At 50.1% G+C, this 15,015-nt stretch overlaps 4 protein-coding genes across 4 annotated transcripts; all 4 read right to left on the bottom strand.

The window, feature by feature from the left end:
* Window positions 1–4,628: 4,628 nt before the first annotated feature.
* BO95DRAFT_445972 (uncharacterized protein) lies at window positions 4,629–5,199 on the bottom strand. Its single transcript, XM_025587264.1, has 2 exons — window positions 4,977–5,199; window positions 4,629–4,953 (listed from the first exon to the last, which is right to left on the bottom strand). Exons 1-2 carry the CDS (start codon window positions 5,076–5,078, stop codon window positions 4,723–4,725), a joined length of 333 nt encoding a protein of 110 aa, XP_025438937.1. The 5' UTR covers window positions 5,079–5,199; the 3' UTR covers window positions 4,629–4,722.
* Window positions 5,200–8,626: 3,427 nt separating this feature from the next.
* BO95DRAFT_235330 (uncharacterized protein) lies at window positions 8,627–9,006 on the bottom strand. Its single transcript, XM_025581306.1, has one exon. It carries the CDS (start codon window positions 8,914–8,916, stop codon window positions 8,707–8,709), a length of 210 nt encoding a protein of 69 aa, XP_025438936.1. The 5' UTR covers window positions 8,917–9,006; the 3' UTR covers window positions 8,627–8,706.
* A 1,725-nt stretch (window positions 9,007–10,731) lies between these two features.
* On the bottom strand, window positions 10,732–11,602 carry BO95DRAFT_484726 (uncharacterized protein; the record flags this gene model as incomplete). Its single annotated transcript, XM_025590367.1, has 2 exons — window positions 10,732–11,333; window positions 11,434–11,602. 2 exons carry the CDS (start codon window positions 11,600–11,602, stop codon window positions 10,732–10,734), a joined length of 771 nt encoding a protein of 256 aa, XP_025438935.1.
* A 620-nt stretch (window positions 11,603–12,222) lies between these two features.
* BO95DRAFT_466883 (inorganic phosphate transporter) lies at window positions 12,223–14,378 on the bottom strand (the record flags this gene model as incomplete). Its single annotated transcript, XM_025589253.1, has 7 exons — window positions 12,223–12,400; window positions 12,452–12,621; window positions 12,708–12,730; window positions 12,778–13,676; window positions 13,741–14,087; window positions 14,134–14,244; window positions 14,307–14,378. 7 exons carry the CDS (start codon window positions 14,376–14,378, stop codon window positions 12,223–12,225), a joined length of 1,800 nt encoding a protein of 599 aa, XP_025438934.1.
* Window positions 14,379–15,015: the final 637 nt, after the last annotated feature.

The following is a 15,015-nucleotide window of genomic DNA, read 5'->3' as shown; positions in this document are numbered from 1 at the left end:
TGCGTGGTGTATGGAAGGTATGGACAGGATAATCAAAAGGGATCTAAAGGAACATCAGGTTAGCAAAAGTTGGGCATGTACTAAGAGAATGACGATGTTAACGGAAAGAATTATTGTATATGCAAGACACATGTAGGGGAACAGTGATAGAGGAGACAGAAAAACATAGGGCTGGCATGCGCAAAAGAAGAAGGATAGAGAGAGGAAAACATGGTTCTTGGGTAGAGGGCGTGGCATATGCGATGGAGATTAATTGCATAAACCGATGGTGGAAGAATTTAACATCAACACGTATAATCTACCATATGGTTATGCTTGAGTAGATTGTTCAGATGGGCATGGCCTACCAAAATACTGTCCTTCGGTAGCTCATTGCTTTTGGTGTCTCTTTGTGCAAGCCGCTGTCGATGATACCAAGTCAGTCGACAACAGATGTTGGGAGAAGAAGCACTTCCTTTCGAGTCGGTTTCGGACGACCAAATATTGTACGAACCACTGGGAGAATTGTCTGTTCAATCTTGTCAATCACACGGAGAAGACTTTCCCCCAATGTATTAGCCAAGATAGCCTATATCCGCCTGTCAACGGGCTGCCGTTTGTCACATTGTCTTTTGGGGTCTGGCGTGCTAGAGTCCAGGTATATCCAAAAATACCCTCAAGTCGATATCTGAACGTGTCTACCAAGCTTCGATAATATTCGCTCCTAGATCAAGCACTTGATAGAAATACTTCTCATTTGATTCATTGGAAGACGTGTGGAAACACATCGGGGTCCAGTAGATCCCTATTTACCCCATCTTCCTCCTCAATGTCTTCCCAATCATTGTTCTGCAGGGTTTAAGATAAGCGCACCATTTCATGATCTTTGCTCATTTGTCTCGCGTCAGAATAGCATAGTTGAGGTCTATTCGCTTCACATGAGCTTCTCCGTATCGGAGAGACGGATATTCTCCCATGCCCGTGTCGACGATAAACCGGAAAAAAGAAGTTTTCATGCGCGTGAAAAGATGAAAGTTTCGCCGGCAGGAACACGGGATGGTCGTAGATTTCCTTGCCTATCGAAATCAGCGGGGTGGTAGAGGTTTCTGTCTGTTGTTGATAATTCGTGAATAGCTAGAAGAACCCAAGCGTCACTGATGTATCTCAGCACATATTGTTCTTCTGCCTTGATTTCGATCCGCTCGAGCACGCAATGCTGTAGTGTCAATACACCTTCTGTGAGTGCACAGTGTGTGCTGGGACCCCCACCCTCAGCGGGCTGGTTTCCCTATCATAGAGGATCTTCCAAGCCACCAAGAAGTTGTTTCGCACAGCCCCTGGAGGATCTTGATCATGAACACAAGACCACAACGATAAGAATCCCTGTAGTTGTAAGCTCGGATGACATGCTACCACTGTCAGACTTATGCGTCTTCTATACGGACGTATAACATCATGAATGATCCCTGTTCGAGGTCGCTGATGTATGTGCAGCCGGTAATATTGTAGAAAGGGTGCGTGCCGTTCAGAATAAATACACAGCATCAGACTATATATTATTAATGAGGGTGCGTGCCGCCTTGCCGGGGATTCCCGGACCGTATAGATCATAGAGTTGTTGGCTCGGACTTTGAGGTGATTATGCAGCGGTATTTTGATGACAGCGTGGCCCAGGAAAAACACATTATTAAGGAACTGATACTGTGGCGTTGAGCGCCTAGGATTCAGATTCGGTTCGTGCATACAGCTTCCGTACCGCAATGCATATACCGCCCCTTATATTGGGGCGAAAGAGCATACTGTCAAGTCTGAAGACGAACGTTCACTTGAACAGAACGCAGTTTGCTCTAATCCGGCCTTCGGTATCAAAGTCGCCAGCAAGGGTAAGTTAGGGCTCGGTAATGTGCAGTCAAAAGCTCAACAGCCAAATACACCAGTCATGAGACTTCGTTCTCAAGTTGGCCAGTCGATCCTAGACGGTTTGTTCCAAGTGGTGCCTCTTCGAGACCCTCCGAGTAGAAGGCATAAGTCAGATAGCTGTGAATTTGTCGATCTTGCGGTCTGTGAGCTGTACAGCTGGCAGTGCATGCTGACGTGCTGCATATTGAGAAAGGGCAGACGGCAGACTGGGTATTGCCACAGATCATGTACAGCAAAATACAACAATGAGTTGACATGAAGCATATGTGAGCTTCACTTAAACATCCGCGGTGTCAAAGTCCGCGGGTGATCCGTTCGAATCTTTGACTTCAAGGTAATTGGTATCGTGATTAAAAAGGCGTGCAAAAGGCGCAACGCCGAGGGATTGAGGTCTTGGATAGAGTTTGGGCATCGCAATGTGATGCTTTATAGCGAAAATATCATTCCCCAGCTATTAGTCAATACCGACGATCTCCGAATGAACGCTTCAAAATACCCTCCGAGCACGCGACAGGGGAAAAATGACGCCATACAAACTCACCAGAAGAAGCAGGGCCGGGTTTTCGCAATTGCAGGCATTTTCGTACACACCACAGATCGCCTCGAGATTGATGTTCCGATGCGGGCTGGCCTTTGGCCTCAGTCGTAGCGTCTTTACGTGTGCATGCCAATTTCTCTCGGAAATGACACAAGGAGAAACAACAGAAGAAGTGGGAAGAGCGGTTCATCAAGCTAGAATAATCAAACTATCAGCCGCAGGAGCCGGGAAACTAGGGGAAAGGTTGCAGAAGTTCCCGGAGGCGTTCCTCGTACAACTCCCCATATGTGTTGATTATTGCCTGAATATCGATATCATTCAGGTGTAGATTCTCTCCCGACTAAGCAGCAGCTCCAAATCTCCAGCACACAAACACAGCTGGGACTGTATCATTGCAACTGTCGGAAGCAACACAGTCCAACCATCCACCCGAGGCTGGTTGGTATACATTAGATGTAGCAGGAATAAGGTGCCGACAGCTTTCCAAGTGGATAACGACCACGTCTTCGATGTCCGGGTCAAGCAGCGACTGCGCAAGAACCGGCTGGCTAACGAGAACAAGCGCAGAACGGGGGACAGGCAATGCTCATGGGCGTGCGCCGGTAAGCCCCACACTCACCCTTGATGTCACTGCATCCAAAAAGTCGCAGTCGAGCGCAGTCGCTACTAAAGTATTACTAGTAGTAACCAAGCGACGGAGTCGTTCCAGATGAGTAATCTCATCGCCAAATACGGAGCGCATTTGCTGGAAGTGGGTCTGGCCCTCCTGGAAACCACTGGTTACGGCGAATGTATCTCCCTCCATAATATTGAAGATTGTAGTGAAGCCTGCAAAGCAGATTATCTGAGGAAACTAGGATACACTGTATCCGTTCCGTTGGGTGTGCTTTGATCTGTCTTGTAGCTCATCTTCGGTGATGTCCGGCAACTCAAAGAGGATACTCGCTGGCCGAAGCTGCTAGACAAGTAATACGGGAGGTCGTCCTCATTGGTGTTCAATTTGTGTAGTATTATCTCAGGCTTAATCCGAGCGAGCGGGCAGTCCGGCCGCAACCTCGTCGGTCGACTACGAAGAGTCGAAGGAGGGAGAGTTTCGGCACGGCGGCGAGAACAGGCATCTCGACGTTCCTCGAGACGCTAGAATCTAAGAGCTCCAAGAGCAGCAGAGACCGTTTGCTCTTGAGCAACCGTTCCGCCGCACAGGATGTACCATCCCTGATCTTGGGGATGAAAAAAGCACCCGTGCATGGGAAACACGAACGCTGGACCGAACAGAACACATTCTGAACTAGTACATCCTTCCGTGTCGAAATATCCTGGGGATGTGGGGGTAGAAAGGCTCGCTGCCAAGCGGAGAGCTCATAACCTGATGAGAGCGTGAAGATGAATGGATTCAGCTATCTGGCGAACAATCCATGATCTAACCAAATTCGATCTAGAGGTCGGTTGAGACTTCTTTTGTCTATCATCATTTATTTGCTCGGTTAACCATCGAAGAACCTGAGACACCTTCCCAATCTCTGCCAGTCCTCTGGCATTAAATGCGCCAAGTCGTTTCTCCTTCAGTATCTATTGAGTATAACGCCATTATGGTTAGCGACATAACCGAGTAAGTCCGCTTTAGTGTCTCGCCACAGACAAAACCTATCGGTTCGAATTAAATGGCAAAAGACTGAGGGCGGCTTCAGCCCAGGCCACGGCCATGTTTGCGCGATTCAGGTGATCGTCACAGCTAGTGATATCAGACCACAGCCTGATGTTGCACGCACACGCCAGTCTTTGTACATTTGCGGCAACCCTCACCAACTCGCGAAGTGCGGGTGCGGAGATGGACGTGGATGGGGTAAGGTCTGCAAGAGAAAAGTCTTGTGGCATAATACTTGACGTTTATGACCACAAATCCATGGCACGCATCCTTGTATGCTTTATACGCAGCATGCGACGATAGTAGCCATAGTTGTGTGCAAAACACAATACTCGAACACGGCTCAGCGACACGGTCCTAACGACTGGCTGCAACGAAGCAGGCCCTTCAGGGCTCACATACAGCAGCCAGGCAAACGGTATGCTTCTGTCATAAAGTTAGCTTAGCTAATATCTCCAGAATTTTAGACACTGGGCTCAGAATACAGTAGGTTTGCACGGATAAGCAACTGGACAGGCCGTCCTTTCCGCCAGAAACAGTACCTACATCTGCACCGCAACCACTTGTTGCACTTCTGTCCAAATCCTTCTTACTTTTACTCGCCTTTGCAGCCACATATGGGTCCGTGTCATGTCTGTTCTCAACATAGGAGACGGAGGTGAATCATGCGGTTGTGCCGCTCGCGGAGGCCTTGCGAAGCGGAGCAAACGTGACCGTTTCTTGTTTCTCGTCCGTGTGCCTCCTCCTCCTCCTCCTCCACGTTCTCTCGCTGGCGCTTGCGGTTGGCACGTTGACGATCGTTCCTCCTAGTGCGGCGTTCTTGCTCCTTTTCTACTGTATATTTAGGGTTGAACGAGCAGTACCCCTTTCGCTTTTTTTGAATGCAGTTTCCACACGCAGCGTGGCTGTCCATGCGGTGCTTTTCGAGAAGCCGTTGGTCCATGGCGACGCACTCTTTCCATCTCCCCGACCCTTGTCTTTATCGTCCGTGTGCATCCTAACTGAATTATCCTAGTATGTGGATTAGCGTTTTGGGAATGCGTAGCTTGTCTTTGAATCACGGATGCATAACCATGTTCAATCTCCTTGCGCTTGCTGTATGCCGGGCGCAACGGCTGCGCACGGGAGAAGCCTGAGCCCATTGACAAATTCTGCAGTTTGGAGACCTGAATATTTGCTTGGTCACAACTGGTCTGCTCGGATTCGGCCAAGGTCATCATCATGCATGAAGGTAAGTGATAAGGTTATAATTATTCCTTTCAAGCACATGCCCTTGACGCTACATCTGCACTTGGGACATGGGCCGCAATTGTGTTCTTCACCACGATGATTGTAGATTTGAGCGGTATTGAGACGACGACCTCGTTTCTGCATTGCCTTCCGCAACCTGCATATTGCGTTTGGCTTACAAGGCGAGACCGCACATACCATATAGGTATGACTACCTTGCATCCGTCCCACCGCGGACGAAGTATGTCTGTCTTGCTGACGATTTGCCATTTTGGTGGGTATTTAGTTCCCTTGCCATGTTGGGCCCTGGTGACGTTCGCTTGGATTTGATATTGGTAAGGCCATGCAGAACAATATAGCTGCTGGAATCCTCCACTTGTTCCAGAGATCGAATTCATTCCATTGCCAGGCGAGTTGGAACATCTCGTCGAGCATAGCCTCTAAATCGCCACGCTGAGGAACCTGGCTCGCAAGGATGCGCTGGATGTCCTCTGCACGGGCCCTATATGTGACGAGGACTGGAGCTCCTGCTGGTAAGCGGTCGCAAGCTGTGTGACATACCTCCATGGCGGCAGTTTTCTCGCTTACCAGTTTATATAAAAGCCGCCAGCAAAGCCGCCATTCTATTTAGAACGTGTCCTTGAATCCCTGGTGGTTGTATTGGTTGAACTATCTGAGTTCTCAAGGTGGGCAACACGCTTGGTGAATCGCCTCGGATCACGTGGGCTGGATTACTCAGAAACACTGACAGCATCGATGAGCATTGTCCTGAGAATACCATGGCATGTGCTCGACACGACATAGATTCGGGTCATTGATGTCCGAAACTCCAGACTGCTTTTTGACTGTAGCTGTGCGTGGTTGTCTATAACGGTTTCAGTCCGAGTTTCGACGCGAGGGACTGTGATGACTAAACAGCGGGGACATGGATACAGCTCTTGCTGTTGCGACAGCACTGGAAAATAGACGAGGTAATCTCTCGTTTCTTCTCCGCGGAGAGTTTAAGGTGGAAGTTGCAGTTTCCCCTTGTTGATTCCATACGCGAAATCTAATGGCTGGTTGGCAGGTCCTCGTCATCCATCAATATACCCGTTATTTTGGTGGGCCTTGTCGTCGGCAGCCAGAACAACCAAAGTGTGAGGGGTTTCTGATCCTCTGAAATCTTCACAGGCTAAAAGGAAGCCCGGGTTCCAGATGACGGCACCTTTCTAGCGGCAAGCAAGGCGTCTTAGAGAGTGATCACAAAGTTGGGGATATGCTTGGAGTAGTAATCCAGCATATTAAAGAGAGTCGGCGAGCAATCTTGTGAAATGGGACTTCTGATACAGGACCATTTTCTGACATAAAAGACCATCTGCCTGGCCCTAGAGATCATCACATTCACCCTTTTCTTGGAACGAAGGAAGCCTGGCGTGCCGAGATTGTTGCATAGAGAAATTCTGACGCAGTCAGCCTCCGATCCTTGAGATGCATCGAGTGTCAGGAACTTAAGCTTCTGCTGACTATCAGAGTACCGGTTCGTTAGCCTTTCCATGATCTTTGCATTTTGCGCGTTATAAGGAGGGAGGTCCCACCATTTCCCAATTCTTTCTTGCACCGACCGCAGGACCTTTTGCGGGTGGTAGTGTATCCCGGTATCTGTAGGAGCTTCCCGTCTCGTTCGTTGCCGTTCTGTTCTGGTCGATCATGGGTGCAGCGAATTGATTCTTCCACCGTCGGGCTGGGGGGGGGGGGGCGGCGGTAAGGATTTCCTAATCCCCAGTCCCTTGGAGCAAACTGAGGATTGTTAAGCACCATTGCTTGGATCTTACATGGAACAGTTGTTGCATGAAGTTAGCAGTCCGGTTACTCCCTGGAAATCTATTGTTAATAGTACTTTTGTAGTGAACTTGGCAGTAGAGAACGATTGTTTCGACGTGAGTCTGCCAGCCGCGAGATTTGCTCGGTGGTAGAGATACGTCGTGGCCCAGAACGAGCTCCAGGAAGTTGTAGATCGTATTATACTGGTCAACCGACAATGTTCCGTATGATTTGATGAGCCCCGCGCGGCTAGGCGATCCCTCCATCGGACTCGCGATTGTGACCTATCCATTCCATCTGCAAGTGGTTGTTCTCACTTTCTGGATCGTTCTCGGGATTCCCGTAAGATTGGTCTTCATACACAGGTCACCACCGTACTCAAGCGCAGGGCCGAAGCTGGCCTGTCGGTGCTTGGGTGCACTTTGTGACTTTATGATTCGACCGCTTCTGGCAAGATAATCCGCTTTTTTCTCGCAAATTCTGTAAAAGGGACTTGATGCTAATTCCCAACCCCAGGTTGATCCAACTTGGCGTGGTGCCATCTTCTTCATCATGCGGCTGTCCGACCCAGCTGGAACAACGCTTCTAGGTTCGAGATATACTCCATGCGTGATCATCGATGTCTTCAGAACGAACAAGGGCTTCAAAGATCAGAGCTCTCAAGGCAGCAGGGAAATAATGGTCATCAGTGTGATGGATGACCCCATTTAGCCCAAGCGTCACGCATGCGCCGGGTCGGCTCTGTTTGGGGTGCTCTAGGGGTAGATATTGGAATTAGCCTTCTTATTCAGATCCTCTGCCGAAGTTTCATCAGCATTGTAATGATAATTCTCACGTGAAATGATGTGACTTCCGTTGCCGTTCTTCAAGTTACGGTCGAGTTGGCAAATGTAGTTAAGTTGGCCGGTGCGGCATCGAAGCTCTTGTAATCCAAGTCCAATCCAAAGACGGTGCAGCTTCGAGCTTTGAATCGAATGATCCAGTACGTCAATTCATCGGGCTCGCTTGATTCTTGCTCTTCCGATCTCTTGGATCCGTGAATATGCTGAACATAGGCACTGATGAGGTCTTCGATTCATTCAGAGCGTACCGATGGATCACAACTGTCCACAATCAGTACTAGGCTTTTCAGAAACAGGTTATCAATCTTCTGTTCGCACGGGATGACTCGGACTTGTACCAGCATTGCTCTTTTGCTCTTAAGGCCCTGGGAGCGCGGTTGAGTGAAGCTATCATGCCCTCCGTATGATGTTGGTCGACCCAGTAGCCGCGTGTCCTGAAGAATAAAAATATAACGTTGGCAGCAGCACATTCGGACTTTCAGGTTCTCGCCGACCTTCCGGACGCCATCATGAGCATTATGGCTTGTGTTTCGATTTGCTGTGATCCCGCTCACTGCCTCACTCTTTGTCAGCCATTGTCTCGTACCGGTCATAGCGCCGGAATCTATCACTGCGGGCTTCTCAAGCACCCCCTACTCCATCATAGAATCATTACATGACCTATATATGAGTCGCCCGCGGTGAGCAGGTCTGTCACTTCTCCCAGAGCACTTATTTGATGGTTTTGGGCTGCTCCTCGGGGGGCGCGCTTTTCAACAGACTGCTTCATTTCGACGACGCTGGCGATGATGTAAGATGCTGACCTCAGCTCGGCCCAACGCGATATTGGATCTGTTGAATTTCATTTCAAGAAAAATGCCAAGGCTCGTTGTTACCACCAAGCCAAGGATAACGATCGGTCGCTCGGCTCCCTGAGATGCGTGCATGTTCCAGACCTGAATGTTGGATAAAACTGAAGCCATGACATTGCCATTATCTCCAAACCAGGATCGTCAGGTAAAGCCGCTGCTGCAGGTTGTACGACACTGGGATCATAAGATCTGAGGTATTAGCGGCACCAGAAGAGACCCGGTTGACCTTTGGTTGGTAGTGTGCTGTAGATTCCCTAGAGAATGTTTCATCGCCATAGTTTTCGCATTCTTGTCACAGAGGAGCACAGCGGCTGGCTTGGCGGCACAACCACGATGGCCCTAATCTTCTCAGAAATGTTGTCTGGTTTAATCCTTTTCCTCGCTCGAAGCATCCAAAGTTTTCGTTAGAATCTGGGTTCAGCCGATAGGGAATCTCGCCAGGAAGGCGAGCGTTTGATCGAGACCAGATTCGACAGTGGAGAGTGAGAGGATACATGGACCATATCGTAGCCTACTCTTCCCTTCCCAAATCGCATGTTCCGGTTCTCGGAGGCCGTTCGGAATGCTCCAGAAGCCGTCAGCACGTCGATAATCCCGCCGCCGGGTGAGTTCTAGCTGAAAGACGCAGCATAAAAGGCTTGATCAAGATTCAAGTGAAAGCCAGAACTAAATATAAACTGCGAACCACCTGCGACCACGCACTCCACACACCCAACGCGGGCTACAGCACTTACTCACAGAGGACAGAAGCCGGGACACGCGGGGAACGGTTCTACTCTGCAAGAGAGCAGTGCTTGCCACCCGCGTGCAAACGATTATTGCACTTCTGCCCCATCCCTCCACTGATACAGTCGCGGAACAACCTTTCGGAAGAGGGCTCGCGGATCCAGGCCCGCTCGCGACCCGACAGGAGCTGCGAATCTGTCCAGGGGAAGAGGCCAGACACCACAGCAGATGCTGCCTCCGTGCGACCTGCAAACCAGACTGCAGAAGGCAGCTTGATAAAGAGAAAAACGTCATGTTCTTTGTTGTTAGTCCGTTTGCGGGACGCCGGCTGGTTTCAGTCAGCACTAAATGTGGCCGCTGGAGACAGGGGAGGTCCTGGAAGCATGGGGCCGGGGACCACGGGAGTCGCTGACCACAGGAGCTGCTATGATGTTCAATCATCATCAGCTGGAGGACCAGATTTCCCTGCGTATATATGGCCGTACGTGGGGGGAGGGGCACGGCGGCGGCGGGATTTGCGGCGGCGGCCGGAGGCGCAGGTACAACTGCAATAACGGCGGCGGTGATCGCAGGGGCGGGGCCAGCCTTTTTCCCTTTCTTGATGGTTGGGGGACGCTCGCGGTACACTGGCTGCTGTTAGCTGGACCCAGAAGAAAGAATTGTGATGCTTATCCGGAGGGAAGCAGGAGCAGCAGCGGCGGCGGTCGGGACGAGGACTTTACAGCGGAAGGTTGAAGACGCAAATTAGGCACAAACTTCGCAGGCGGGAGGGGAAGAAAACAAGCACGCGAAGAAGAGAAACATACAGAGCATACAATAATGAAGCCCAAGTCGGCCCAACACCGAAGCTCGCAGAAGCACTCTGATGGTGGCACACGAAACCAAAAGAAAAGATGCTGGCGCGTTAGAACTCAAAATTTGTGAGTTGTCAGATCGTCCGATTATACCTGACCCAGTCCTCGCACGCCGGTTTCAACCACAGCGTCCGAGAACTGCCATACTGCAGGGCAGGCGCATCTGCGGCGATACCTGTGGATTCTTTGGTGGCTCTGGACAGAAGCCTTCTATCCAATGTTGATTGGCTTATTTCCCCCTCCTTTTGAAGAGTTGTAACATTGTGTTCCAGGAGGTCTCGGGTTTCTGCATTGTTGGGGATTGAGGGTCTCGAGATAATGTTGTGAACGCTCTGGTATGCTGAGATTAGCACCGCAGTTGGGGAAGGTGGACGGGAATAATTTCAAGCATCAGATCGAGGATTTCAGTGCAGACGCCTAGGACATTCGAGGTTGCTTCATGCCTCACAGCATCCGCGTAGAGGTAGAATACCACCTCAGTGATGTGGACCAGGATGTCAGTGGTACCATGACAAGAGATGGCATCTTCAACGTGTGAAAAATCGAACGGCCAATGAAGTCCCAAAAGATGTGCAAGCCGTGTGATCAGGTCATCTTTCCTTGGGATAAGATGCTGTGTCTGCAATACGGGCAGCGAGAGTTTTAGTCCACTGCCTTGGAGATAAAAGAGAAAACCGGCATCCTGAAGAGTCGGATTGATAACGGGATGATAACAGGAGGGATGCAGAAATAGACTGAAAATCAAGAACGCCAAACTGACAGTGTCGGTATAGCCTCGCACAGTCAAGCAGTCAATATACTGGTGGTTAAACTTGCCTTTCAAGGTCCTCATGCGGCTAGTCGAAATATTGGAGCTTTTGGTAGGGCGGGAGGAGATTTGGTCTCGCACCAAGAGCTGTTGCATCTTTATGCAAAGGACTCCACTCTGCGTGGGCATCGCAGTTGCTCCTGAGGATAAGATCGGTCCTCATCCTGCAAGATGTACTGGGAGCCTCTGGCAAGCAGACTGCTGAGTGGGTTTGCCATGAACGTTTGATCTGCAACGAACCCAGTGATGACACCTCGCCCGTCACAGGCGAAGTGGCCGGGTTGAGGGACTTCTGCCCGGTGATCCAACACCAAAGACTACTAGGAGATGGCCTGAGGTTCTCGTTCAAGGCTGCACAGCGCGCACTCAGTATAGGCCAGATGGCTGTCTGCTTGAGGAACGGGCCCATTCTGTCTAGCGGCATTCCATGTATTGAACAGTATACCGAGTGGATGAGACATATGAGATGATAAGCATCATATAAGATAATCAGGATGATGGCTTGATAGATGAAAGGGTGATGGAGGAGGGTAAGGAAGAAAAAGGATGAGAGACGTAAGAGATGGGGTGATGGAGGAGGGTAGGTTGGTGGATGGAAAGAAGAGGAAGAGGAAGAGAAGAAAAAGAGGGAGTGGATGGAGATTTAAATAGTGGAGGAAGGAGCCAGACCACCTCTGGGGAATGGGCAGCCAGTCGGAGAGTTAATGGTTTTCAACAATAGGTCAATTCACATTCAATGAAAGTGAGACAATAACTTAGCTCTGCAGGCTGCACGCAATAGGTGAATCATTTAGAACTTGCTTACCAAAAGGAAAGTGAATAAGTCTTTCAGAAAGGCTACTAGAATACAGTGACCGGCAGCTCGCCATCATAAGATTGAATCTGCTTTGCTGGTGCATTCAAGCGGAGCATTGAATGAGTCTTAGCACCTGGATGAGCCTTCGTCACTGCTCAAAAATAGGGCCATAAGCAAGGTCAGGAATACATAGGTATCACAGCAAAGAAGGGCCACATGAAGCGATTGAAACCTCAAGAACCGTCAGTAACCGGCCTATGCAAGCCATTGGTCTCAATATCCCGATCACACTCCTTCTTGAATTCCATCTCCGCCGCGATTCGTTCCAAAGACTTATTCTTTCCGCTCGAATCCCGTGTCTCTGGTATCCAAAGGGTGACAATGAGGCCCATCAGCATGAAGAAAGACAGGCTAGATGCTTGTCAGACCTTGACCGCCCGAGACGAAACCCGATGGGCTTACCATAGAAGCGCATAACCCAGCCAATCTGGCACGTGTCGCCAGTTTGCACCGTTTCCAAAGTCCACATAACCCAGGAAACACTGGGCTAGGATGGATCCCAGTTTACCGGATGCAGCCGAGATACCATGGCAGGTGCAGCGGAAGCGAGTGGGGAAGAGTTCCGCGGGAACCTGCAGGGTGTCAGAGGTGATTTTAATGATGTTAACAACGAGCAACTCTTGTCGGAGTCAACGGAATACCAATGTGTGTAACATACAATATAAGTCGTAGTGTTCGGTCCTAGTCCGGCATTAGCCAGCTCTTTCCAAGGCAGCGTATGAACCTACCAAAATTGAAAAAGATTTGCGTCAGCACATAGAGCACGACAAGAGCCGATGCATCGCCATGCTCGCTGAGATACCGAAAGGCCGCACCGATGATCACGTTCAGTATGAACAACCAAGCAAAGCCCAAGAGCTGCAGATTTCGCCGGCCAATGCGGTCGACCGTCATGACAGCGATTGCGCTGCCGACAATGGCACCAGATGAGACGACCACAATGCTTTGGTATGACACGCGCAGAAGATACTGGTAGACGCCCGCTGGCTGAATGGCCTGCCCATACCAGATGGTATTGATGATCTCCGCATTCATCAAGCCCAGGCCATAGAACGGCAGATCGAGGCAGAACCAGCACAGAGAAGTCGCGATCAGAGTGCGGAGGTTGTTTTTCTGTTTGAGAAACATTCTAAAGTCCTTCCACATACTTACACGGGAGTTTGGGCCATTCTCGCTGGCTCCAGAGCCAGAATCGCCGGAGACGGCCGGCGAGATAGTGCGATCTTCGCGTGTACGGGTCTGTGTGAGAGAGATCGAATCCCTTCCCAGACTGGACATCGATGTGGCTGATAAATCTGTTGACCGATAGAACTGGGAGACATCGGCGGCAGCCTGCAGACTATTGTTCATCACATCGGCAGTGTATCGTGGAGATTCAATGATAGTCATCCGGAACCAAATCGCGACAAATGCCGGGACTGCACCCAAGCCGACAATATACCTCCATATCTTGTCCAGGTCATGGACGCAGGAGCCCGTACACTTCAGACTGTTGGGGTCATCTGGGAGGCTGTTTCGGAAGCCAGCTACGGCGATGAGTGCCACGACGGCAGCTGCCGCCTCTCCAAGAGACTGGCAAAGAAACACAACTGCCAGCATGCGACCTCTTATGCGTGTCGGAGCAAGCCTGGAACACCATGAGAACTGTCTTGAGCAACATACTGCACACAAGAAGAACAAAACGGTCATACTCTGAGCATATCACGGCTGACAATGGATAGTCAGCCCCTACCCCCACCCCCATGAAGAATCTCCAGAAGAGCAGAACTCCAATCATGGACATGGAGTCATCCTTCCCAGACGATGCCATTGACATACCGAGAGTGCTGAATATGAGAATGATGAGTTCCCATCCATACATCTTACGGCGACCCCAGATGTCAGCGGCGATGCCAAACAGGATCTGGCCCACCAGCGCACCCCCCAAGGTGGCAATGGCGAGGGCAACTTGATAATTGTGTAAAGTGTTAGACTTGAGCTTGATGTTGTTCCAGTAAACTGCACTAAGCATCGGAGTGACCATGTTGACCGAAAAGATCTATAAGGTCAGTCACGGACGTGTGCTTGATACTCAAGTCACTTACACAGTATGCATCTGCGAAGAAGCCGGTACCAGCCACTACAATAACCCACAGCCATTCTCTTTTCCTCGCATTCTCTAAACGACTGATAACAAAATCGTGTCTTTGGGCCGCCTATAGGCGAGTCAGCAAAGTACTCAACGCCCGTTGAATGACGAGAGGAGGGTTATAACTACAGCATGGTGTCTGAAGTCTTCGTAGTTTCCCCACGGATTCAGGTACAATTTGACCTGGGGAAAAAGACCCATAGCAATCGATTAGACTGGCAGGAGCTCAAAACCTGATTGGTCTAATTCTGAAGTAGTGCCTCTGTACGAACCGAGTTGAGAGGCTGGAATAGAATGGCCTGTTTCTAGACTGCGGACTCATTTCCTTCAGTCGGAATTAATGTCAACGCAGATCAGTCCCTGCAATTATAGGTATACGATGATTGCGAGGCTGCAAGGTCGCAAGGCTGACAAGGGGGCGGTAGCCGCTGATGCTGATGGGACATATTTCTTGCTGTCTCACAAGACACTGGTGCCACTACTTGAACCCAAGCAGACAAGAAAAGACGAGATGAAAAGTAACCCCGGGGGCTATCATCCGGGTTCGTGTTGGAAGCCAGAATATAGTGGTATGTCTGTACGTCATATCGAATTGATCGACTCATCTCAGCACGTTTCTGACCAAAGCTCCTCGATTGGTCTAAAAGGAGAAACCAGACCGGTGCTAAGGGGCTCGTGCACCGCCACCACGAGAGCTTGCCCGATGAAGGTATCCACAATCGAAAGCGCAGGGTACCTACCATGTGGTTGAGGCGATAAGAGTCAGGGCTCTGAAGACGATATTGTCTCAATTCTAGGCCAGGTAGTGGGGCGCAGTTATGTTCGCACACCCCCTGTG

This window comes from Aspergillus brunneoviolaceus (genome assembly GCF_003184695.1).
Source record: "Aspergillus brunneoviolaceus CBS 621.78 unplaced genomic scaffold BO95scaffold_65, whole genome shotgun sequence".
In the NCBI taxonomy this organism is placed as follows: Eukaryota; Fungi; Ascomycota; class Eurotiomycetes; order Eurotiales; family Aspergillaceae; genus Aspergillus; species Aspergillus brunneoviolaceus.
This window is presented reverse-complemented; position numbering and strand designations above follow the sequence as displayed.